At 43.8% G+C, this 25,998-nt stretch overlaps 1 protein-coding gene across 11 annotated transcripts in view; it reads left to right on the top strand.

Moving 5' to 3' along the window:
• MOB3B (MOB kinase activator 3B) overlaps positions 1-25,998 on the top strand; it is a 186,444-nt gene that overhangs the window by 43,099 nt on the left and 117,347 nt on the right. For 8 of the 11 annotated variants that reach the window (XR_004971335.1, XM_036331311.1, XM_036331310.1 and 5 more), the window contains exons 2-3: positions 373-427; positions 19,232-19,854. Coding sequence is in view for 10 of the 11 variants with exons in the window: in XM_036331311.1 (XP_036187204.1) it covers positions 19,437-19,854 (418 nt within the window). In the remaining variant the exon portion in view is untranslated. Of the gene's footprint in view, positions 1-372; positions 428-14,453; positions 14,568-19,231; positions 19,855-25,998 lie in introns of those variants that run through there. The other 3 variants (XM_036331307.1, XM_036331305.1, XM_036331308.1) reach the window with 2 other exon arrangements.

Below are 25,998 nucleotides of genomic sequence, written 5' to 3'. Positions count from 1 at the left end.
AGAGCAATCAGCAATCCAAAGCTTGTGGCTCTACCTGATGGGCTTGGACACACGTGGGAAGGACTGAGCTGTGCACCAAGGTCTGCTTTTCCCAGGGCCCTGAGGCACGTTAAGCAAAGACTCAAAGTACCCAGAAATCAGCTTCTGCCTGCAGGCAGATTGTTCGTCTCAGCCACTAAAGGAGCCCCAGGCTGTAGAGCTCAGAACTCCACAGGGTGGGGTGAGAGGGTTTCCAACAAGGGGGCAATTTCTTCCCCCCAGGCAAAAGCTGCACTGATGGGAAAGCTCTGCCTGAGAAAGATGGTTTCTGTCATGTGAGGGAATGACTCAGCACATGGATCCTGAAGGTTTTCCTCTCTGCTCTTACCCCAGGCTCTCATCCTACAGCTCTGAAGTCCACTCTGCCTTCTTTCTGCCAGAGCCCAAGGTAAGTGGCTGCAAACGAAATTTAGTGCATCAGCGTTTTAAGGGGTGTCTGCGTAATCTAGCCATCTGTCCCTGCTGGACAGAACCCCAATGCTTCTCACAGCCAGATGTTATGTGGGCACCTTTCCCAGTTCTGGTACTCTGGGCTGGGAAGACTGGTTCCGGGTTTAGACCCAAGACTTCTCAGGGGGAATGCCCCACAGCTGAGATATCCCTTCAGCTGCTGCCTGTGGGAGCCTGGCCAGCCCTCTTGTGGCTCCCCCCTCCCTACCAGTCTTGATGCAGCCTCCTCTTTACAACCTTGGTTATAAGGCTTCTCTCCAGCTTGTCTTTTGTTGGTTATTCAGGATTATTTTTCTATATTTTAGTTGCAATTCCAGTTTGGTCTTGGGAGAATGTTAGTGTAGCTTCCACTTAATCTGCCCTTTAACTTTTTAAATAATCATTCAAATAATTTTTTTTCTTTTATTAAACAACACAAGGGCCTTTGAATATTTTAAGTTAATTATCCTTCCATATTATTACTAATATTTTAGCTCCAAGTTGTTTATGATTTTCCCCCATTAATCTTTAAAAATTTTTAAGCAGTAGGGTGATTATAAAGTGACTGTCATGTTTATCATCTCCTTTACTCATCATTGTTTATCTTTTTCTTAGTTTAATTTACTTCATATGAAACATTATTATTGTTTAATTTTTTAAGGAGTGTCTGTGAGTTAGATATTGTCTTCTTTTTTGTATGAATATGTCTTTATTTCACACTCATTTTGCGTGGTAATTTAGTTGGGTATCAAATAGTTGTTTCACAGTTATTTTCTCTTCCCACTTTGAATATGTTATTCCATTTTCTTCTAGCCTCTATCATTGATGAAAAGTTTGCTGCTAATCTGATTAGCATTATTAGGTTGTTAAACTATATTTTTCTCTCTGGTTGCTTCCATGACTGTCTTTGGTTACGGTGTTCTTCAATTTACCACAATGTGTCCAGGGGTATGCATGTGTGTGTGTGTGTGTGTGTGTGTGGTTTTCTGTTTCTTTTGAATCCTGCTTGGGGCTTATGATGTTTCAAATGAGGAACACAAGTATTACTTTAATTCTGCTAAGTTCTTAGCCATTGTCATTTCAATTTTGCCTCTTTCACAATTTTCTACTCCCGTGTCCTGGAACTTCTATAAAATATATATTTTATTTTTTCATTCTGTTCTCTATCTTATATCCTCTAACACTTTCTATCTTTTTATTTTTTCTGTGCTACACTATGAGTATTTTCTTCAGTCTTTGTGACTGGCGCTGAGGATCCTATTTAGAGCAATCAGCTATCCACAGCTGTGGCTCTGGATGCATGGCCTGGATGCATGTGGGAAGGACTGAGCTGTGCACCCAGGTCTGCTTTGCCCAGGGCCCTCAGGCAGGTTAGGCAAAGTATCTTTCTTAATACTAATTCTCTTTTCAGCTGTATCTAATATGCAACTTAACATTGTATTTTTAATTTTTAGTATTCTACTTACTTCTTTTTTCCAGTTCTGACGATTTTTTTTATATCAGTTGACTATTTCATTTTAAATATACTTTTAAACATTGTTAGAGTTTAGATTTATCAGATTATTCTATTACTACTAGTTCTTGGGATGCTAATTCTGCTTGTTGTGTATATGACTCCTGATTGGTTTGCTTCTTTGTCTGGTTTGTTCAGCAGGAATTGTTTATTCTAAGGGAGTCTTTTGAGTCCTGAGTTATGAACATATTTTTACATAACAATTTGAGTTTGCTTCTATAGAGCTTACTGTGGTCCTAGGGACATTTTTATGGTGATTTATCAGCTCAGGATTCTTGCATAATCTAAATAATGTATATTTGGGCAACATGCTTGTGCATGTTTTGTGTTTTTCACTAGATGCATTTTTTTTTCACACTGAGATTGGGGCAGAATACAGACTTACTAGTAGTTGCCTCTTCACTGAACTATTAGGAAGCAGTGGTAGTTTTTCTAGTCTCATTTTTATGTAGAGGGAGGTTTTCAATAATTCTAACTGTGTGATGTTACCTCAGTTCCAGTCTCCTATCTGGCACGGGCTCGCCTGTCCTAACCTGGTCATTAAAATCCCAGCTCTAGGCCCTGAAGCAGCTGTATCCAGATTCATCCCCCTCTGGTGATGCAGCATTTGCTCTCATGCCTACTGCTTCGGCTTCAGCTTTGGGTTCTCTACTCATTTCTGGCCTGTATTTTTAAAAATTTATATTTTAGGGGAAGGGTGCATATATGCATAACCCATGAACACAGACAATAGAGTGGTGAAGGCCTGGGGCAGGGGGTGGGGTCAGGTTAGAAGAGGTCAATGGGGGGAACAAGAGGGGACATATGTAATACTTTCAACAATAAAGATTTAAACAAAACAAAGTAAAAGTTTTATTTTATAGGTCTATGAAGCACATTCACCAGATGACCACACTGGATTATATTTTATATGTGTTTGGAAGTGAAGGAGGACCTGGGTGAACTTAGTATGGCATTAGGAAAAGGCGAGGAAGGAAGGGTGAGTGGAAGCAGCCTAGAGTGCTGTGCTAAGGGAGTTTGACGAGGCTGAGGAGAGTCCTTGAACCAAAGACAACCTGTTAGGTGAATTTTTATCTCCCAGGAACAGGCTTGCCTAGGTATCTCCGACATTCTCAGTCACTGGGTAGGACCAGGTCGTGGAGATCATGACTTTGGCATAAATGCAGAGATGGATTTCAGAGCACAGCAGCTATTGCTCTTGGTCAATTATGGTCCCTATCAGTAGGATGACTGCAAGGCGTATCTGATGGCAACCGCACTGGGTAAAGAGCCTTCCAGGAAGAGGGAACAGTGATTGCAAAGGCTCTTGCTATGGGTTAAAGTGTATCCCCACATCCCCAATTCATATAGAGAAGTTATAAGCTCCAGTTCCTCAGAATGTGACAGAATGTGGAAAAAGGATCATTGCAGTTATAATGAGTTAAGATTAGTTCATCCTGGAGTAAGGTGGGCCTCTCATCTATGCAAACCAGTGTCCTCATAAAAAGGAGAAGTTTGGAGACAGACTGGCTCCTGGGAAGAGCACCATCATTGGGGTGATGAGTCTGTAAGCCCAGGGACACTGAAGATTGCTAGCAAGCCACCAGAAGCAAAGAGAGAGGCATGGGACACATCCTTTTATAGAGCCTCAAAGGAACCCAACTACCCTACCAATAACTTGATTTCAGACTTCTAATCTCCAAAATGCTGAGACAATAAATTTCTGTTATTTAAGCCACACAGCTTGTGTTACCTTGTTATGGCAGCCCTAGCAAACTGATAGACCCCTCAAATGATAGTGAACTTGGTGTGTTATGGAAACATCAAGGAGCCCAATGTGGGTAGGTAAGTGACAGGAAGAACTGCAGAGGAAGAGGTATCCAGGGGCCAGATCTGTAGATCATGGCTTTGTAAAAATAAAAATAAAAAACACAGTAAAACCAGATGGAGCTATGAAGAACTTTAAAGCAGGGAGAGAGAGACTGGGTTAGGTGGGGTGTGCTTTATTTAGGAAGTGCTGTAGATCCTCCATGAACCTTTGCCAGGTTTTGTCCATGAAGATCCCTTTCCTTCCTGTCTGCCCTTTCCTTGCCCCTTCAAAACTTCCCAGAATGGGAAATAGCTGTGTGTCTCATAACAGAAATGATAGGAAGATTCTAACCAGCAGGCACATGCCATCCCTGTCATCACGGCAATTAGTTTAGGGCAGTGATTGTGAACCTGTGACACGCGAGTCAGAGGTGACACGCAAACTCATTTTTTTGGTTGATTTTTCATTGTTAAATGGCATTTAAATATATAAAATAAATATCAAAAATATAAATCTTTGTTTTACTATGGTTGCAAATATCAAAAAATTTCTATATGTGACACGGCACCAGAGTTAAGTTAGGGTTTTTCAAAATGCTGACACGCCGAGCTCAAAAGGTTCGCCATCACTGGTTTAGGGTGTGCTGACCTGGGTTGTGCCATTCGAGATGTCCTTGCCTCCACTTGTTTGCTGGCTGAGGTGAGGTTTATTCAGTCAGCCTTCATGAGAGGGATGGCAAGGTAACAGATGGGGAGAGGCAGGTTGGGCTGGGAAGGTCTGGGGGAATTCCACTTGATTCGCTTCCTCTAAGCCTCAGTCCTCAGGAGATATTGGCAGGCCGTGGACTGATGAGGTGTCACGTATTTCATCATTAGTCAGAAAGCACCTGTACTTAAAAGGCCCCCCTCTGTTTACAGGGTTATGGTTGGAAGAAATGCAAATTATTATCAGGATTACTTTATCTCCTTCCCACACAATTTGAGGGAGCTCTATAAAATTAAATCCACCCTAAACCTAGACCAGTGATGGCGAACCTATCACGCGCGTGTCAGAGGTGACACACAAACTCATTTTTTTGGTTGATTTCTCTTTGTTAAATGGCATTTAAATATATAAAATAAGTATCAAAAATATAAATCTTTGTTTTACTATGGTTGCAAATATCAAAAAATTTCTATATGTGACACGGCACCAGAGTTAAGTTAGGGTTTTTCAAAATGCTGACACGCCAAGCTCAAAAGGTTCGCCATCACTGACCTAGACTGTTATAAAAATGAAACAATCAGTGTTTCAAGTGTCTATGGCGGCTCTCAGGTGAGGTGCCCCAGGTGGAAGCTTAGACTCTCTGGGCAGCTTCCCAAATGAATGCCAAGGAGCTTACTCCTGTGAGCTGGGGAGGGTGCATGACCTCTGATGACCTTGAGGGAACATCTTCATGGGGTCCGGTCCATTATTGACTTTCCCTGTTTGTGGCTAGGCCCCTGGGTGGAGAAAAGACTGGAATTCCCCTGCACTGTGTCCCACAGCCCGTCTGCAGGTCCCTGTGTTGCCCCTAGAAGCTGTGAGGCCCTCCTTGCTTTGGATCAGTTTAGGGACCTAGCTCTCCAGGCAGGAGATTCTTCTCGGCTTGTGATGCCAAACTTCTCTTACTGGACATCTTGAAGGCCAAGGCCCTGCCTTCTTCCTGTCTGGGCTATTCTGCGAGCTAGCCAAGTCTGATGCCACGGGCACAACAAGGAGTGACTCCATGTCCCAGCGCGACCCCGTCCTCCCCCTCCCCTCTCCCCCAGGCACCTGGGCAGGTTGTGCTCACAGCTCACAAGATCTCTCTGCTAGATGAGAAAAACGTGTATTTGATTCAGGACCTTGAGGCCAGGCGTGTGGATTGCATTCTGGGCAGAAATGAAAATCCTGGTGCAATGGCCTTTCAAAGCTGCACTAAATCAGGGCTCCTTGGCCGTCCTGCCGTGGTCTGTCAGGTTTTGTCTTTTTCTAGAAGCCACACTGGGTTATGGCAAACTAGGGGAGATCAAATGAGCACCAGCTCATTGTGTAATCACTCTCAATTTCTACAGTTTGGGAGTATCCATCTTATGATTTAAAATAGAAATATTTGCAAACTGTGTACCTTGATCCGTTATGTGGAGGTCTGCATTTGAGATGTGCTGAAGTGACTCAAATGAGTTTCTTCTTCTTTTTTTTAGTATGGCAGTCTTACTAGTTTTTGTATTTATTTGTATTTTTCCTTCTTTGACTATATTAAGCCTTTGACCTTTTTTTAATTAACTAAAGTTGATGGAAGTACTCATCCTGGGTCCAGGGGTGGGTCTTTAATACCAACTATCTCAATTCGGATTCTGTCATGTAACCACCATGTGTAGTTGTCAGTGTGTTTGTGGTTAAATGCTTATCAGCATTTTTATAGATTCCTACACCTCCTTCTTCTAAAAGGAATTTGAGTCATCTGGCACTTATATAAAACCAAAAACTATCTCAGCTTGGGGAGCTGCTTGCTGTGTGTTTGGGGGGGCGGGGGAGGGGAGGATAAAATGCAATTTAAAGGGAGAGTAGGAGATAGCACACACCTGTTTTGGTCTCTTGCTGGGCGGGTGCTGTTTTCCTAGGAATAGTGTCTGTGTTTCTGTTTTTCCCATTCTTTCTTGGAACAAAGAGAAAAAATCTCTCATGGAGGCTTTCTCAACCAGGCTCATTGATGAATGTGTAATCTTAAATGAAAAAGAAGTCAGTAGATGTGGCTTCCTGGACTCTGTACTTGGACCAAAAATAAAGCAAGTCCTCACCGCAGGGGCTTGGCTCAGCCCAGGGCCCGGGGCAGTTGTTTGCCACGCTGTGCTTGAGCAGCACACTTCTCTGGGCAAATCCCCAGCCTCTGGAGGCTGGCAAAGGCTGATTTGCCTCCCCTGTGGCTTTTATTGTTTTTAAGAAGAGTGGTGGCACCCTCACTTGTCATTAAAGAATAGTGTGGGAATAATAAATAAATCGACCCACAGAAAACAACAGGAAACACAAAAACCACTCCCCTAAGTGAATGAAAAAATTGACACCGTCATGCCTTTGTGGGGTCACTGTTTCCATGCAAGTCGGTCTAGAAACTAGGAGAAGGTTTTCTCTTTGATTTTTTTTTTATTGCCTTCTATTTTTAACATTTTTGGCAAGTCTACACATGGTGGTTACATAACAAAATCCAAATTGAGATAGTTAGTATTAAAGACGCACCCCTGGACCCAGGATGAGTTTTTCTGGCACTGCTGTGAGGAAGCTCGAATTCCCATCATAAAACAATAAGTGTAAATGTCCAATCCACACAGGCTTTGTGGCCAGTGGCTCCATGTGGTTCTTTGAGGAACCTTCTTAACCTGGCCCCTGGTTTTCTGAAGGGCTCCTCTGCCCAGTGGCTGGAGGGAGACCTGGGGAGGGAAGGCTCCGGGTGTGACCAAGGTGGGCCAGCCTCTTCGGTAACCGTTGCTCTTACTGAGTGCCTATAGCAGCCGTGGGCAAACTATGGCCCGCGGGCCGGATCCGGCCCGTTTGAAATGAATAAAACTAAAAAAAAAAAAAAAAGACCGTACCCTTTTATGTAATGATGTTTACTTTGAATTTATATTAGTTCACACAAACACTCCATCCATGCTTTTGTTCCGGCCCTCTGGTCCAGTTTAAGAACCCGCTGTGGCCCTCGAGTCAAAAAGTTTGCCCACCCCTGTCCTATAGTGTGCCAGACCCCTGCTGACCTCTTTCCACCTGCCTTCTTTTTTAAAATTAATTAATTCTCCAATTACAGTTGACACAATATTATATCAGTTTCAGGTGTATAACATGGTGACTAGATGTTTAATACCATATGACGTGATCATTCTGATACCTCTAGTACCATCTAACACCATGCGCACTTATTACATTACTGACACTATTCCCTATGCTATACTTCACATCCCCATGACTATTTTTGTACCTGTCATTTTGTACTTCCTTAATACCTTTCGCCTTTCCCACCCATTCCCCAACCCTCCTTCCATCTGGCAGCCATCAGTTTGCTCCCTGTATCTATGAGCTTGTTTCTGTTTTGTTCGTTTGTTTGCCTACTGTCTTATTCTATCATCCCCACATCCTGTGAGGCAGAATTAATTAAGAGTATTTTTATAAGGGTGAGAAAGTAGAAAGCCTATGGAGTCACCTGTCTAGAAGGGGGTATCCTATATAATAAAAGCCTAATAGGCTAAGTGCCTGGTCATCCGTTCAACCAATCAAAGTGTAACATGCTAATGATATGCTGAGGCCGCTCAACCGCTCGCTATGACGTGCATTGACCACCAGGGGGCAGGTAGACACTCCGACCTGTAGGTTAGCCTAGCTCCCTCGCCCCGATCGTGCACCAGTGGGGTCTCTCGGCCTGGCCTACACTCTCTCCCAATCCAGGATCTCTCAGGGGGGGATGTCAGAGAGCTGGTTTCAGCCTGATCCTATAGGCCAGGCCGAGGGACCCCACTGTGCACGAATTCGTGCCTCTAGTACACATATAAAAGAAAGCATTGCGTGAATGATAAGAATGAAGAGCTAGTAATTATGACACACTTACCTGGTACCTGGGGCTGTGTCCAATGCTTTATTTGGATGATGTCATTTAATTCTCACAACACTACAAGACAGGTCACTTTATTATCTCCGTTTTATAAAAGAGGAAACTACAGTTTCATGATGTTACACAATAGGCTCAAGAGACGGCAGCTCTGAAAGTGATAGACCTGGGAGTCACACCCAGGCAGCCTGATCTCAGACCCACTCAGCCACCAGGCTGACAGCACGGCCCACAGGCACCGCAGGCAGCAGGTGGCAGGCGAGCCAGGCTCTCCATCGGTGGCGTGGCAGGCAGACCCGCCAGGGGAGGGCCGTCTCCAATCTCCAGTGTGACTCAGGTTTGTCTCCTTTCCCCTGAGGACTTTCCTCTCATTCGTCCTGCTGGAAATTCAACTCTTCCGAGGACTGTGTTTCTATCTGTCCGTTATCCGCAGGAACGACTGTTGACCCAGGCAGCCCCAGGATATGCCAGGCCTGGAGTACGAAACTCCCATTTCAGGGAGTCTTTAAAGGTTAGAGTGCATCCGAGTCACCCACCTACCTCTGAAGGTGAGGGTGGGACCCGAGGGGGCAACCTCGGTTTTCCCGTCATTGCTGAGGCAGGTGCAGGGCCAGCTTGAAGTCAGGCTGTAGACAGATGTTTCAGGGTGAGGAGGGGTTGTATTTCCTCTTCCACAGCCAGCCCCTTCTAGCAGAGATGCCAGAGCTCAAGAGGAGAAAAATGAAAGAGAAAAATGAGAGGCAGCGCTGGGGGAAGAGTGCGGAACTCAGGAGAGAAAGCCAAACCCCATCCATAGGCTTGGAAAGAGGCAAGGGCTCAGACTGAGTGGAAACTGAGCCAGAGGGGGAAGGGTCTGGAGAGAAGGCGAAGGGGCGGGCTGAGCCGTCACCAGGGGGGCAGTCAGTCGCGGTGTTTGAAGCTGCTTCCATGGATATGCGGGGGCTGCCATGCCAGTAGGGTGGGCCCTGGGCCCTCATTATAAATGGGCCCGCAGCGGGGGGGGGGGGGGGGGGGGGGGAGAGGGGGAGGTAAAGCATGAGAATAACGCCTGATTCCGGCTGTTTGGAAGCAGAGGAAGGGCTACCCATTCAGAGCTTTGGAGCAAAGGTCAGGAGAGTCTGCTTGGAGGTGGTGCCACTCTCCAGACCTTGAAGGCTGAAGGCTGGTGACAGGTGATGAGTGAGGAAGGGGCCAGTGCAGTGGGCGTTGGGAGTCCACAAGTTGTCTGATGGGTAGAGTCATGCCTGCAGGTCCTCAGAGGGGTCACAGTGGCTGTTGGGAGTGGGTACACTAAGAGTGAGAGTCCTTCTGCCTGCTTCAACCACAGAAGAGAGAATTTTATCCATTTTTATAGAATTGAATCCTGAATAAGACTTCATTTGGGTGGAAAAGAAAAAGGTTATGTTGCTTTTATTTTTATTTTTTAAAAGGCTTAAAACCTACCCAGGGGATGGAAAAAACTGTATGTATGTGGTTTGTGTTGAAAGTGATAGTTAAGTGGAGGGCAGGTAGGTGTCAATTTTGTGTAAGCATTTAAGACAGCGGTTCTCAACCTGTGGGTCGCCAACCTGTGGGGGTCGATCGACCCTTTCACAGGGGTTGCCTAAGACCATTGGAAAACACATATATAATTACATATTGTTTTTGTGATTAATCATTATGCTTTAATGATGTTTAATTTATAACAATGAAAATACATGCTGCATATCAGATATTTACATTACGATTCATAACAGTAGCACAATTACAGTTATGAAGTAGCATCGAAAATAATTTTATGGTTGGGGGTCACCACAACATGAGGAACTGTATTAAAGGGCCGCGGCATTAGGAAGGTTGAGAACCACTGATTAAGAGGTCCGTGGAGGGAACACAGGCACCGAGGTTATTGGCTCCGGTCTGCGCTGCGGGCCTCACCTCACTTTTCTGGGCTGCTTAGGTGTGGCTGCTTCTGTTTCTGTACAGTGAGAGGTTGAATTGAATTGAGTGCTTTTCCAGGGTTGTTCTTGCTGTAAAATGCTACCAGCTATGACCTCTCTCTAGGCCTCCCCACAGCCACAGGAGGGTGGGTGGCAGGGAGGTGGCTGGAGGAAAATGAATTTCATGGCATGTATTGTGCAGGGTGACAGACGGCATGGGATAGGGGCCAAGGAGGCCTGCTGACACTGGTGTGAAGGGTGTAAGGGGACGAGGGTGGATGCAGCAGAGGCAAGAGCTTGGGGATGGGCAACCAACTCACAGACACAGCGTTTGCCGTAAAGGAGGTGATGTGATACATTTCTTCTCTTATTAGAGACAAAAAGTTCCCCAAGCTGAATGACCTCCTTTCTAACCCATTATTTTTCCTTTGAGGCATATTTTTAAAGCACACACAGGGAGAGGTCTTTATAGCGCCATGCAAAGATGTTCCAAAGATCTATCACGAATTTTTAAACATTCTTTTAAAGCTGGGCCTGCTTCTAAAGGAGCTGCCTTTTCAGTGAATGCTGGAAAACGAAAATGTGTGAGCTGCTTGGGCTGGCCCGGGAAGCACATGGCAGGGCTGATGTTGCTCTTTGCATGGTGTCTCTGTTTCCTGAGGTTTCTTTGTCGATCGTGTCTCATCATGATTCCAGGAGCTGGGCCCTCTCAGCTGGAGAAGGAACTGTGTGTCTGTGCGGTATTTGATCAGAAATGACTTGGATACATAGCTCCCTCACGGAACATGAGCCGGGCCCTAGGTTAGGTGTTAGTGCTGCAGTGACGTCTACGGTGCGATCCGGCCTCACAGGCTAACAGCGTAGTGGGCGGTCACCGTATGAGAGTGAGAGAGATGTGCACCTGAGGTGCAGACCTCACCCGCCAGGCGTGACCAGCCATCCCTTCCTTCTCCCCGCCTTCTTTCTCCACCTCTCTCCCCTTGCTTGAGCAGAGTTTTGAAGTTAAACCAGGGAGACGTTTGAGAAAATGAGGAGGGGTGAGGGAGGGGCCTTTTCTGGGTGGAAGTGTTTAGATTCCCCACGGGGAGCACTGGCCCTGGACAGCAGCCACTGGCAGAGCGTGGGACTGTCAACCGAACACTCTGATAGCTGGGGAGGTTTCTCAAGGCCTCACAGATGAGGGGTCCTCTGCCCTGAGCATCCCCACTCTGTGCCTGTGGCTGGGCAGTAACTGGGCTCTCTCTCGTCGAGAAAGCTCTGGAGAAGACTGAGTGCCTGGGAGGTAGACACAGAGCCTCTGCACAGAAGTAGGTTATGCTTGAGCGGATGTCATAAGGAAGCTCTTCTAGAAAACGACTAACTCTGGTTCGGATTGGGGTCTCCGAGAGGGCCTCCAGGAGACAAGACCACTCTCCTCTCCATGGCCTGGGGAGAAGCTGACGGAAGCAGCTGCAGGAACAGACCATCCTATAGGTCATCGTATAGAGGCCAGACTGCAGGCCATAACCAAGTGCCTGTGCTAAATCTAAAGGCCAGGTTTACCCACCGTTTCCCATGTAGTGCTGGACAGAGCAGGCTTCCGCTCCTCAGGAAGTTGGGGAAGAGCGAATCGCACACTCAGGCGGGCAGGCACCTTCCAGGAGGTAAGGCTTGCAGCTGAGCATGCCCAGTTGGTTCTTCTCAAATTTACCAAGTGAGTTTGTTCCTCCACTCGCCCCGAGGCAACCTTAGTAAAAGGACAGAGAAAGGCCAGTCGTGGACGTGGGGAAAATTCTTCCTCATAACAAGCAGGAGTGAGGAAATGGGGTTGTCCTCTAAAAGTTTCCAAGCTTTTATACAGTTTGAGGGCCAGATGTTCAGGTCTTTTGGGAAAGAAGTCAAAGACAGACCAGGTCTGGTTGGGATCCCTATTGACCATGAAGCTAGTTAATAATCTGAGATAACCTGATACACGAGAAATCGGGGTTAATAGCACTGATATTTGCCCACCTTTACGTACGTCATCCCACTCATCCCCCAAACACTCTGTGATATTCACGTTAGCACCTTCATTTAACCAAAGAAGAATGTGGAAACAAGAGATCGTGATTAGCCCAGAGGGTAACTAGTTAAGGGCAGAGTCTGGACTCAAAAGGCAGGGCTCTCTCCAGTTCTCCAGGCGGCCATATCGATTACAGTTACTTGCTTGATTCTATTTTATTTCAAACCTCTTTTGTAGTTGTTGTGGGCCTGTTCAAGAGCGTAGAGAGGATAGCATCATTAATTATTTGTCTTCGTGTTATCCTCTTTGTCCATCTGTTTTCACCTCAGCAGATTGAAAAGCTCCCAGGTAGATGGTTGTCTTTTCTCTCCTGAGAGTTTCTGGGGATGCAGCTTTCATCCTCCAGCCAGATCAGAAGGTTATTCCTGTTATCTGAACACAGAGATCCCTGCTGAGTCATAACCTGGGGTATTGTATTAAATGTAAAGCATTTTTAAGTTTAAAACAATAACTTTTATACTTCATTTGAAAAAGTGTTTGCCCTGGTATACCAAAATTCATGAGATAATATTGCAGTGGGTTTTATTACTTGAAAAAATATTGGAATTCCCTCACAATGTTAAGCTAAGTGGGTTATAAATGTAGAAGACTATTGACTCACCACCAAATTACTTGGATTAATATTATTTCCTTTTGCATGAGAATGAGAAGTCCATCCAAATGAAGCAAGAATGACGTGTTGATTTTACTCTTTTCTTCTATCCAGGGCTCCATTGTTAACTTTCCCCCCACCCCCTTCCCTATCTCTTGCTTATAAACACACATTTGCATTGAATTATTTTTCATTACTTATATGGTTTCTTGGTGTCATGTCAGAAGTTGTTGTTTCATTTGTTACTCATCACCCTGTTAATAACTGTAGTGGTTTTCCACTTATGAAGTGCTTTCACAGGCAATGTCTCTTTAAATTTTCACAATAACCTTGAGAAATAAGTACTATTACCTTTAAAGAAGTTAAAACTGAGGTTCATAAAGGGTTTCTTGTCCAAAGACATAGTCGGTTAGAGTGATTGCCAGGACCTGAGTCCAGGTCATCCGACTAGATTACAAAGGTTCAAGAAACATGTGTCCTTGGGAGTGGCATGTGACTGTGTGCTAGGGCTGTGCTTCTCCCACCCCCCTCGCCAGCCCCCTCAGATGTGCCCTAGAAGTTCCCCTGGTGTGTGTGTGTGTGTGTGTGTGTGTGTGTGTGTGTGTGAACTACGCAACGGTCTAAAGAGGCAGTCTTAATCGGGGTTGAGAGTTTTGGAGTCAGCTTGACTACTTATTGGTTCTATTACCCGAGACAACATTTTAGTCGTGCTGTATCTCAAGTTTCCCTAAAATGGGGAAAATAATAATGCCTACTCATTTGGTTGTTGTGAAAATTAAAATAAGTAGCAAAATAAATGTGAGTTATTATCACTGTTATGGAATAAAGTTGAATAGAATTTTAAGATTCTAGGGGGCTGTTCGGTCTCTCAATAATCTGACTATAAAATGTGCATCCTAATATGATTGTAATAATGATGAGGGTGATGGCACAACCACATTACTCAGTGGCCACTGTGTTCCAGACATTTTGCAGATACCGTCCTGAATGTTCACAGCAACCCCGCCGATGCTGCGCTCTCAGCTGCGTGGCTGTATTGCTTTCAAATCCTCCCTGCAGTTGTGTCAATTTTACCCACCACTCCCAAGCTTAACACAGTACCCTTTTGAAAATTAGAAGTATGTTTTCTAATTTTCAGTCTTCTGGCCCATTTTGTACTCTCTTGCAGTGTTTCCAGATGTCATACATAAGTTGCCATAGTGCCAGGGGTAAAATTTGCCAGACCCCAAGACTCAAATTCACTTCGAGTGTTTAGGATGAAATAAGTCTGTTGACAGTCACAGGAATGAACTTCCTTGAATTTGAGTATTTTTCCTTTAAAGCAAGACTTTTCCGAGAAAGAATTGGCATACCCTGTCTCAAAGAGAAAGAAGGGAATGGTAATTGACAATGACCTTTCTCCCATGTATCAGACGGAGGTTCTGAGGGATAGTATATTAGCTAGTATATACCTGTGCTTGAAAAACTAAAAACACCTTTTTTTCTGCCTTAATTTGTTTTAATTTAAGCTGTTACATTATCTTTATCTGTAGTGCCCTCCCGACCCTCCATTCTCCCACTTGCCTTAGGTATTGTGTTCTCAAATCATGTGTCTTTTTTTAAACACAGAAATATTTCCTAGCCAGTCCAAAGATCTGGAAATAATAGGGTAAGTGGTAACTGACTTGGAGTTTTCTATTCTTTGAAAAAATTATTAAAATAATTAGTATGTCTTTCATAAATTATAAGTGGGTCAACTGAGCATTTATCTTATAACAATTCTACCTTCACTATTTATTTTTAAAACTGTGGTAACATTGGGTCCATCCTATCCACGTGTGGACCAAAGGTTTGCCATCTTCCTTATTATTGGGAATCCAAGCCAGTCTCTTGGCCTCAGAAAGGCCTTTATTTAAGGGAATTTTATGTTCATTAAAAAACATTTTTTTAAAAATCTGTGTTTTCTTCAGCAGAACATGAGTAGGTAGTGAATGAAACCACACCAAATAAACACACCCTTTCTACCCTTCCACTTTTTGTCACCACAGTGTCTTCTTCTGAATGGCAGTGCTGAGTTTGTGAAAGGGAGAATCCCTGTGGGTCTCTGACGTAGACACCTGTGCACTGAGCGCTCCCCCCTGTTCTGCTGCTGCACTGTGCAAGGTTGCACGCCATGTTTTTATCTTTGGAATATTTACTCATATTTTTAATGCTAGAATGTCCTACACAATAAATATGTAAATGAAACAGTGAGAATACAACTTGAATGGACATTGACGAGCTAGAAGATGATGGGGGAGTGAAGGTCATGTGGCAGACTTCTTAGGGCTCCACCTATTTGTCCTGATTTCATCTGTGTTAAGAAATAACATGGACTTTTTAAAGCTCTTCAATCATGGCTGTCTTTCAAGGTTAAAGTGAGGCCGTAGTATTTCTGCTGACTTGCCAGGGTTGTTCTCAGAATCTACAAGGGTTCAAGGAATCTGGAAAAGGGGCTGTGTGTAAATTTATAAACAGACTAGAAATATAAATTTGGAATACATGGGGGAGCCAGGGGAAGCTTAGTTCTAATAACCAAGCTTTCTCTGAATCTCTGTCTCCAGGGCTTTTTAGTCACACATTTTGCCCTAAAGTAAAGCAGATATACATATCAAAGGTAAGGTTTGGTAAGCAGTAAAGTATTATGTTGGGCGAACTACCTACAGATGTTCAGCAGCAGGTAATAACGCGGGTAGATTTTCAGGTTTGGGGAGATGCTTTCGGCCAGTCAGCTGTTTGGCCAGCAGGCAATAATATGTATCTTCAGCCCTGCTGAAGCCTCAAGGTTCACCAACCTTTTGATGAACTTCTTGCATTTATGACCTGCTGGAATTAGCCTCCAGCACTAACTGATCTAGAGTATAACAATATGGCAGCTCAAAGTTGAGGATGTAGATTAGTTGGACACACAAAAAAATTGCAAGGCTGTTTCTTAGGCAGGGATCTTTAATTTGGGGATTGCCTTGTGAGCAAAGATAGCGCCTAATAAGTAGGCCGGAGTAAAACAGTACATAAATGTTGATAGAATCACATTTTTAGGCACATCCTTTTTTTAAAAAAATTCTTTATTGTTTAAAGTATTACATATAGTATTACATATGTCTCCTTTTCCCCCCATTGACTTCTCCCCAGCCACCCACCACCCCCCAGCACATGCCCTCACCCCTCTAGTGTCTGTGTCCATTGGTTATGCTTATATGCATGCATACAAGTCCTTTGGTTGATCTCTTACCTTCACCCCGACCCCCATCCCACCTTCACCTTCCCTCTGAAGTTTGATGGTCTCTTCGATGCTTCTCTGGCTCTGGCTCTATTTTTGTTCATCAGTTTATGTTGTTCATTATATTCCACAAATTAGTGAAATCATGTGATATTTATTTTCTCTGACTGGTTTATTTCGTTTAGCATAATGCTCTCCAGGTCCATCCATGCTGTTGTGAATGGTAAGAGTTCTTTCTTTTTTACAGCAGCATTAGTATACCATTGTAGGCAAATTCTTTATTGGATCCTGGGAAGGTCAGATGATGTTCATTTTATTCACACACACATACTTTAAAATATAAACCTATTTTTATTCAATATTTGGGGTATGAGAAGAAGGTTCCACAGACTGTTCCAGCCATAAAGAGAAAAATATAGCGAGAAGATGGGAAATCAGACTAGTCATTCTTCAATTTTGAAGAGACGGAAATTTTAGGTACCAGTGGAGAGGAATGGCCCATTTGAAAGAGATGTTGGACAGATGCCTAGATCTTTCAGGAAAGACACTTCAGAGCAGCCCAGCAGCTGGGCTTACAGTTGAGGTAGAGCCACCAAAGAACTAAAGACAGGAGGTCCAATTGCATTTCACTTTTGCGGTTTCACATTTATACAAAAGGTTCTTCATGCACTATCATTCATTCATTCATTCATTCAGCAACCATTCGGTGAAGTTGGCTCTGTACCAGGCACCACTGTAGTCCCTGGAGCCCCAGCAATGACCATGACATGGTAGCTCCCTCATGAGGGGTACTTCTGGGGCATTTCTCTTATGGCCTTCCTGTAGGGAGTTGCCTTGCCAGGTGGTCCTGCCAGGAGGAATCCTTCATCCGACAGATGAGATATTCATCCTCTTTCTTCCCAGCTAATATCAGCGTTAGTCCCTTTCCTCTCTGTCCTGCCCACCCTTCTGTGCCACCAAGGTCTCTTTAGAGAAGATGGATCTCTCAGGACTGAATGGGAGATTTGTTTTATTTCTTCCTTATCCTTGGCAAGGACTCTCATTTTTTTAACAAATAAGGCAGAACACATCAATAGGAAAAGAAAAATAAGAACTTTCCTTGCCAGTGTTGCTTAGTTACCTTGTCAACATTCCCTTAGAGCCCAGCTGAATTCTCCTGCATATTTTTATAGTGCACATCATGTTTTATTTCTATAATTGATCTATTAAGCAGGAAATATTGAGAACATATGGAGCTCCTGTCAATTTTATGCTGTTTATTTGGATTTCCATGTTTCTCTTTCCACAAGACCTCATTATCATCTTTTTTCATTCTAACCTGGGTAACAATGGGCAGGAATCGCATCACTATTTATATCAGCGCTTTTAACTTTGTAGCTTAAAAAGCAAAACCCAAAAGACTAACCTCAAAGCTAGACATCACATTGTGGATTTTTCAAAGGGAAGGGACCAAGTTTTTAGTTGCTCTGTATCCTTTCTGCCTTAGTCCCATGTCTGCCACATAAAAGGCCTTTAGTAAATGTTTATTGGTTAAAAGAACAATTGGTTTCACATATTTATTGAGAACTAGCATTGTAGTGGGTGCTATTCATAATATAGAATGTGCTTATAGTTTCTACCCAGGGAACAAAACTTATGACTTTTTCTTTTCTTCCTGGAGACAACAAGGACAGAGAATAATGACTATTACTGCCAACACTACATTTTATTTAGTGCAAGAAGCTTTTCTGCATGAGGCTGTAGCAGCAGTAGCAGCAGCCACATTCTAGCTGGTATTTATGAAAAGGTATTCACTGGTAATCTCCTAGCTTCAGGGTGCTGTGCTGTCCAAATCATTCAAGATCAAAATACCCGGTCATTGTCACCATCTGTCAAGGCCATTGTATTCAAAGCAGTGCGTCTCTGGGTTATTCTCTTTCTCACACACACATATGCAAACTCAACAGAAAACTATGTTTATGATGCCAACAAAACACCAAATGAAAGTTTATTTAATCACATCTTTCCTCAGCCAATCAGGCACCCCTTCAAACTAGTGTTCCTCAAAGCATATACTTCTTAGATTTTACTAATATGCAGACTTAGATCTACTAAGTCTGGGAGGGGGTCCAAGAGTCTGCATTTCTAATAAGATCTCTTAGATCAGGCCTTGATAGTTAAAGCATCATCCATGGACCAGTAGATTTTGCACCACCAGGGAGCTTGTTAGAAATGCAGATTCCGCCCTGGCTAGTGTTACTCAGTGGTTAGAGTGCTTGCCTGTGCACCAAAGGGTCTTGGGTTTGATTCTGGGTCAAGGGCATGGACATGGTTGCAGGTTTGATCCCTGGCCCTGGTTGAGGCACATGCCAGAGGCAACCAATTGATGTGTCTCTCTCACATCAATGTCTCTCTCTCTCTCTCTCTCTCTCTCTCTCTCTCTCTCTCTCTCCCCCCCCCCCTTTCTCTCTTTCTCTCTCTCTTCTTCCCACTCTCTAAAATCAATGGGAAAATATCCTCAGGTGAAGGGGTTAGGATTAACAAAACAATAAAAAAGAAAGAAATTCAGATTCTTAGGTGCCATCTCAGACCTACTGGGTCAGAACCTGGGTTTTAACAAGATCCTAAATTAACATTTGAGAAGTATTGTTCTAACCATTTAATATGCCTACAATATAAGGCAGGAGTCCTGATGGGGCTCTGGGTTGGAAAATAGGCAGGTAGACTTCCTGTGCCCATTTCAAAACTCTTGTGTACCCCTCCCCCAATTTAGCACCTTGCACCAGATAAAGGCACAGACAGGTGCCTCTTTGTTTAATCATTCATGGCATGATGAATTTGTTATCTATCTTGACTACCATGTTCATCCATAACACCTTGGAGAGGTCCATTGGGCCTATGATCACACAGGGAGGAGTAACCAGAGACTTGACCAAGATCACAAATACAGATTCCCAGGGGTTTGGCTTAACCTCCACATCCACATACCTGGATGGAAGTGGGCACAGCTAAATGCAAAGTGGAAATCTGGTCTAAGCCTTTGTCATTTCTTAAATGCAACCTGGGCATTTATGAGACTCTTTTCTCTCCTTTAGGAAAAAACATGAGATCATGAGACTCCCCTGGAAATCGCTCGAGAGGAAAATGGAAGGGGCCATTTAAAAGTGACAGAAGCTGCAGGCCGCAAGACTGGGGCCAGAGGGCTGGCAGTGGAAAACTCTGTTGGGTTGTGATCTCTCACTGAGAAGTTCCAGGTGCTTTTTTGCTTCCTGCAAAACAAAGGAAGAAAAGGAGAAGACCATGTCCATAGCTCTGAAGCAGGTGTTCAACAAGGACAAGACCTTCCGGCCCAAGAGGAAATTTGAACCTGGCACACAGAGGTTTGAGCTCCACAAACGGGCTCAGGCATCCCTCAACTCAGGCGTGGACCTGAAGGCGGCGGTGCAGCTGCCCAGCGGGGAGGACCAGAACGACTGGGTGGCCGTGCACGTGGTGGACTTCTTCAATCGGATCAACCTCATCTACGGCACCATCTGTGAGTTCTGCACCGAGAGGACCTGCCCTGTGATGTCAGGGGGCCCCAAATATGAATATCGGTGGCAGGATGACCTCAAGTACAAGAAGCCGACCGCACTGCCCGCTCCCCAGTACATGAACCTGCTTATGGATTGGATCGAGGTCCAGATCAACAACGAAGACATCTTTCCAACATGCGTGGGTAAGTCCATGGCCAGCTTCTTGGTTATTTTGTCACATCCCACCTGAGCTCAGAAGGTTTGTAGAGGTTCCTTCCAGGACTGCCTTTGAACACTGGATACCACACGTCATCAGTCAATGTTTCCCCAAATTCCATCTCTCACACACCTGCAGTTTCTTTTTCTATATCTAAGAACCTCATTGAAATTTTGAAAAATATCATTTGTGGATACACAATAATTTCATGGACCTCAATCATGAAATCACACCTGTCACATACTGGGGAACATTGTCTTGGTGAAATGTTAGATTTGATCTTGCTGGCTTCCTTAGGACTAGATCTTAAACCCACCCAGTCATTCTGGTAAGGTTCTTATTATTTAACTGATTAACTAGTTAAAGTTACATGATCTCTGGTACAGTTATGGTATTTACCTCTCGGGTTAAAAAACCCTAATGGGAGAATCCATGGATTTGTTTGGGGACCAATCAAACAAGGGGTTAGCATTCTGGGAAAATAAAGATCCTGCCATTCTGTTCTTCCCTCTCCTGATCACAGGTTATTTATCCCAGGTTATGCTGTCAACTCTAGAACCTTGTGTAGTTGCTAGACTCACCAGGATACTTGAAATGCAAATGATTTTGTTTCCTTTGTGCTCTGAGTCATAAAACTCTTCAAGGGGAAGAGCCAAACCTTTTCTAAACCTTGTATTTATTTCTTTATGCTGTTGATCATTGGTGTTTCCATGCACTGACAGACTGAATTTAAAATTCAGGGTTCTTAGGCCCTAGGTTCAATGGGAAAGAGCAATCTCCTTACTTCCATTGTCATATCTCCAGTGTCTAGCTAGCATGGTGCCCTGAAACCCTTGTAGGCACTCAGGAAGTATTTGTGGAATGACTGAAAATATACTTGTGCTGTTAGAAAGTATTATTTAAAAGCTCTGAAATGGTTGGCAGAAAAAAGAAGCATTTGAAATGCATTGCTGAAATCACTTCTAGTTGGGATGCGTGTGTCCCCATGTGGCATATGGAAACTTGAGGTGGGGCGTATGGAAGTAATTAAGTTAATACTAGAAGAAAGTGCATAAATTGATTAAGGCAGTGTGTACATCTTGAAATATTCAGCACAGAAACCAATTTGCTCAGAATCATGGTGTTGCCTTGACTTGTCCAGTCCCCTCATGCGATTTCTCTCTGCTGCCCCTTGTTCAGGAAGGAGGTTGGCGGGGGCTGGGGTTGGGGTTGCGAGAGGGGGGATTGCAAACCCTGACTCACCAGACTAGGAGGAAGAGGGCAGATTCCAACCCCTCTCACCAGCCATCTAATAGGCACCTCCAGTGGGTGAGAATTTCTTAGGTTCATGTCTTTTTGCACTTTCTTTGACAGTCAGAGGCTTCTTTTGTTGCTGGGAAGAATTTTTCTTTTCCAAAAGCATCACCAGCCACTGCCAATGCTCTGTGCAGAGCACGTGCTTGCAACAAAGATAAATAAATGTGGGCCAGGAGACCTCCTCTTTGTCCTTTCCCTTCTGTTCCTGCTTCCTGATGCTTTGAACTCTGGGCACTTCTGCTCTTGTTGGCAGCTGTGGCTACCACGTATGGCCATGGTGTGTTACTTGAGGGTGAGGAAATTCCTGGAGGTGGTTTTAGACTTTGCTTGGAGGAAATCAGGGGGTGTCACCATGTCCCCTAGAGTAACTGACTTTGCTATCTTTTTCTAGACATTTGTTTAGTCATTCACTTGGTTTGGAGGGCATACTCTCCTCATCAGAATCCTTTTCAATTTATGCTCCATAGTCCACCAATGTTCTGGGAGATCTTAATAGATGCACCATGGTTTTTTTTTCCCCCATGAAAACATAAGTTTGGGAAGTCCTGAGTGAAATTGATTTCTTTATTGTAAGACTTTTAATATGCTAATATGCATTATAAATCTCCAAGAAAGGAATAATACTTTAGTATGTAGTTTTTCCTAATTTGAACCTGCTGGCTTTTTTTTTTAAATGGAACATCATTATCATCTTTTGGGAAATGTTGATGTATATAAATTAGAGTTGTCAAACTTTTGTTTGTGTCAGAATTACTTGGGGCTTCTGTTAAAAATATAAATTCCTTGGTCCCCCCCCCACCCCCTTAACAACTAAATTAGAATCTCTTAGGTAAGACCTAAGAATTTGCACTTTTAATAAGAATCCAGCTTTCTATCCTCTGTTTATTGTAACCACCCAGAATGCTTTTCATTCCCCAGAAACTGTGTGTTTCTTACCTCTCTGGTTTTATCCACACTGTTCTCTCCTCTGGATTCACCATCTTCTCTTGCATCCTTGATACCATGTCTTCTTCCATCAATTGAGTGTAAGCCCCTTACAGTTATGGAATATGTCATATTCATTTGACTGTCTCAGCACTAATCCAGTCTTGGTGCCTTATAAGTTGTTGAATGGGTGAGTGGGAGGATGGATGGGTGGATGGATGGACGGATGGAAGGACGGGTGGAAAAATAATTTTGATAAAGTCCCAACATGTCTGTGTTGCTGATGATCAAAGTGAAGTTAAACAAATGTCTCTGAATCCCTTTAGTATCATCCTGGGTATTTTGTGTACCTTGCATCCACAAAGCTTAATTTTCCCTGTTTTACTTTTCCAAGGTGAAATGTTAGGGCTCAGTAAAAACAACCACCATCCACCGTCACCCTGAGGGTCTTCATGAGCTTCCTGCTCACCTCTGTTATTTGCCCTCAGACCATATTTTTGCTATTTTTTGAAATAACTTATCTTCAGGAGCCACTTTCTTCGTTAGACTTCACTTACTGCTCTTCTTCCTCCCCCTATTCCAGCCTACTTTTTTTCTTTTTGATCTTTGTGCTGCTATGAGTCATCATTATCATGGAAATGATCAAGACACCTGTCAGGATAGAGTAGGAGAAGAATTCTCAGCAAACAGCAGACCCTGGGTGGATGAGAATCGGGGACTTCTGCTTAGCATTACAGCTTTGAACCCAAGGCATACTTCTGGGGAGTGGGAGGGGCTCCAACTTCGCCTCCTCCCCACTGTGATCCAAGGAAATAGAACAGGAAAATACTGACAGATGTGAAGGCTTCGCCCTGCATTAGGTATTAAAGGATATAAACAGCTGTTGATCAGTACCATTGAAATATGGAGGAAAGAAAAGCTTTCATCTGCTCCTAGATCCCAGGGTAACCAGGAGACCGGGGCTGTTTCAGAAGTTGAGCTTTCTCAGTTGGGGAAATACCAAACAGATGTGGCTCCCTCGTGAACCATAGTCTCCTGCACTTTCCCTTGATCCTCTCCAGCTTCCTTTGTTAAAAAGCCAACAGATGTCCCCATTAACGCTCCTAAGGTAGCAGTAACTTCAGAAGCAAGGCCATCTCCTCTTCGATTGTATCTCTGTCCACTTTTAGAGGTAATGACAGAAAACAGGAAGCCTACGAAGCCACAACCTTTTTCCGCCCTGTTATCTGTCTATTTACAATAATTTTTGTGTCCTAGCCCTCAGCTTCCCATTTTTCTATTATGTAATAGGATTCACTGTCTTAGATCTGACACTCAGAAAAAAAAATGAGTAGAAAACTTAGAGCTCCCCCAACTCATGTTTTAAAAAAGTCTTTGAATGTGGAGCAATAAGAACATTTTTAAAAATAATTACATGATCTCACCTACCTCTATGGTTTTAGAATAAATGGGTGTCAGGGAAGGAAAGATCCGGGAAAGGAAGGGAAGGAGTGAGGAAGGGAACTCATATTTATTGAGCCTGCTAAGTGCCAGACACTATTAATCTTTCTTAATCCTTATAATAACTCAATGAATTAAATATCTCATTTTACCAATGAGCAAGCTGATATTTAAACAAGCTAAGGGGCTTTCTGGTTTTACAGCTAACAAGTCATTCACAAGTCAGCATTTTACTCAAGAGTGTCTGGCCAAAAATCTATGCCTTTGTCATCCACTACCATTCACAGTATGTATCATTATTTTGTAAATTTTCCTTCACATAACTAAAGACTTCAATGGTTTTAGGAGGTTGTCTAGGATGGAGAAAATGTCAGAAAACCCAGTTTTTGCTATAATTTTTAAAGAAACGACTTGGTTTTGTTTTTACTTGGTTTTGTTTTTGTTCACTCCTGTTTAACTAATTACCTCCGGCATGCCTGAGGGGTTTACTGCCACTCTAGCTGTTCCACGTCGCATCCCAAGATTGGGCAGAGGATGACGTAGCCCAAGAAAGGCTTTGTGAGCTCATGACTACCCGTTACTGCCATTTGGTCATTCATTCATTCATTCATTCATTCAGTAAACGTTTGTCGAGCACCTGCTTGGAAGCAGGTTCTATTTTAGGCACCAAGAGAGCAAACAGAGATCCTGTTCTTGGGCAGGCTCCCTAACGTCCAGAAGGTCTAGTTGCTCCAAATTGCTCTGCACGTTCGCTAACGTGAGTAGTTTGTTCAGCGGCCAAGGGCATAGTGGGAAGAGTTGCATCCCTCTGGCAACCTTTCTCATGAGACTACAGCTGAGTTTCATCCTCTCTCAAAATATTGTGGCAGGAAACACGAGACTAGAAAACTGTCCATAGAGATGAGCTTTTCAGCCATGGACTGTCGGAGAACTGAGTTTGTAATGAGCCTTTAAATTGTAACTTTGCATTTTCTGTTGCATGTTTCCCTCGTGGTATTTTAATTTTGATAGAAATGTATATAATACTGCTAAGACAGAATGTACATCAACAACATAGGTTTCCAGTCTGGTAGACCCAACACTGGGCTTGTGTAGAGGCTTGGAGGAGGTCAGCTAGCTCTGCATTGCAGATGCTTGCGACACTGGTATGGCCTCTGAGCCAACATTTCTCTCTTAGTCAAATACAGATTATAATTCTGATCTCACAGGGCTGTTGTAAAGATTAAATGAGGCGGTGTGAGTAAAAACTCATGGCTCAGAGCCATCAGCACCCAGAAGAGGTGCTGAAAAACAAATGTGTTAGTCATCTCTCCGCATACATTTCTACATAGCTATTAACCAGAACTCATGTAGACCACTAAACGATTTCTGAACAACACCCCAGAAGAATAAAATGGGTTGTAAAAGACTCAACAAGATTTTTTAAAAAATTAGCCGTCTTCATTGCTGAATCATCATGATGAGGTTATAAATCAGGTTTTCGTCACTCAGAGAGTTGGGGAAATTGTAATGTTCCTTTAGGAGCTAGACCAACTCCTGGTTTCAGGGATGAGCGCCTCACTCTTAAAGGAGAAAGCCTGGATGAATCTTCTTGTTTGGTTTTCAGAAGACTGAGTATTAAATCTGCTCGTGCCCAATGTCAAAGCAACAGTTTAGCTGGAGAAATGGGGAGAGGGCCCACTAGTCACCTCTAGGGCAAGCCACTCATTAAAATCAGTGTTGGGCAAGGTGACCTGGATTTGAGCTCTCAAGAGGATGGGAAACGCTGTCTCAGACAACTCCAGGCACGGAGCCCCCAAGGTAGCCCTGTGAACTGGCGAGTTTTTCCGAGGCTTTGCAAATGTGGTTTGCCTTTGGGATCTGATCAGCTGACTCCCTAAGAATTTACTAGCTGGGAGGGTATAATCATAAAGCTGCCATTTTCTGAACATGCACGCCCTAAACGTTTTAGCTGCATCATGTCATTTAATCTGTAAAACAGCACCGTTGAGGCAGGTCATCTGATTTCCATTTCACAGATGGAAAAGAGTAAGTACCATGCCCAGGGGCACGCAGGCGCGACCAGGACTCAGACCCGAGGCCACCCAACTCCGCAGCTCCTGCCCGCCCTTCCTCCAGCATCTCGTGTCTGTGATGTTCTTGCCCCAGAATCAACAGTTCTTCATCCTGTCTGTTGCCTCCAATGTTAAGTCCTCTCTAAGCAATGTGGCCAGCCAAACCCATCAGTCACAGCAAGGGACGTGGAAAGGGACAGGCCCTTCATCCGAGGCAAATTGTACAGGGCCCTTACTGACAGCAACTCTGAGGTTCTGCTTTTTTACATCTTGCCGCTCTAGATTCTGATGCTATTCACATTTGTCCAGTTGTCTGTTCATAGAAAACATGCAGAGACAGCTGAATCCGCTCTTCTCCACCCCCACCAGCTGCTGGAGAATTGATGGTCTACTGTGATGACCACAATTCCCCGCCC

This window comes from Myotis myotis, unplaced genomic scaffold, assembly GCF_014108235.1.
Source record: "Myotis myotis isolate mMyoMyo1 unplaced genomic scaffold, mMyoMyo1.p scaffold_m19_p_12, whole genome shotgun sequence".
In the NCBI taxonomy this organism is placed as follows: domain Eukaryota; kingdom Metazoa; phylum Chordata; class Mammalia; order Chiroptera; family Vespertilionidae; genus Myotis; species Myotis myotis.
Note: the sequence above shows the minus strand (reverse complement) of the source record. Positions and strands in the feature narration are given on the sequence as shown.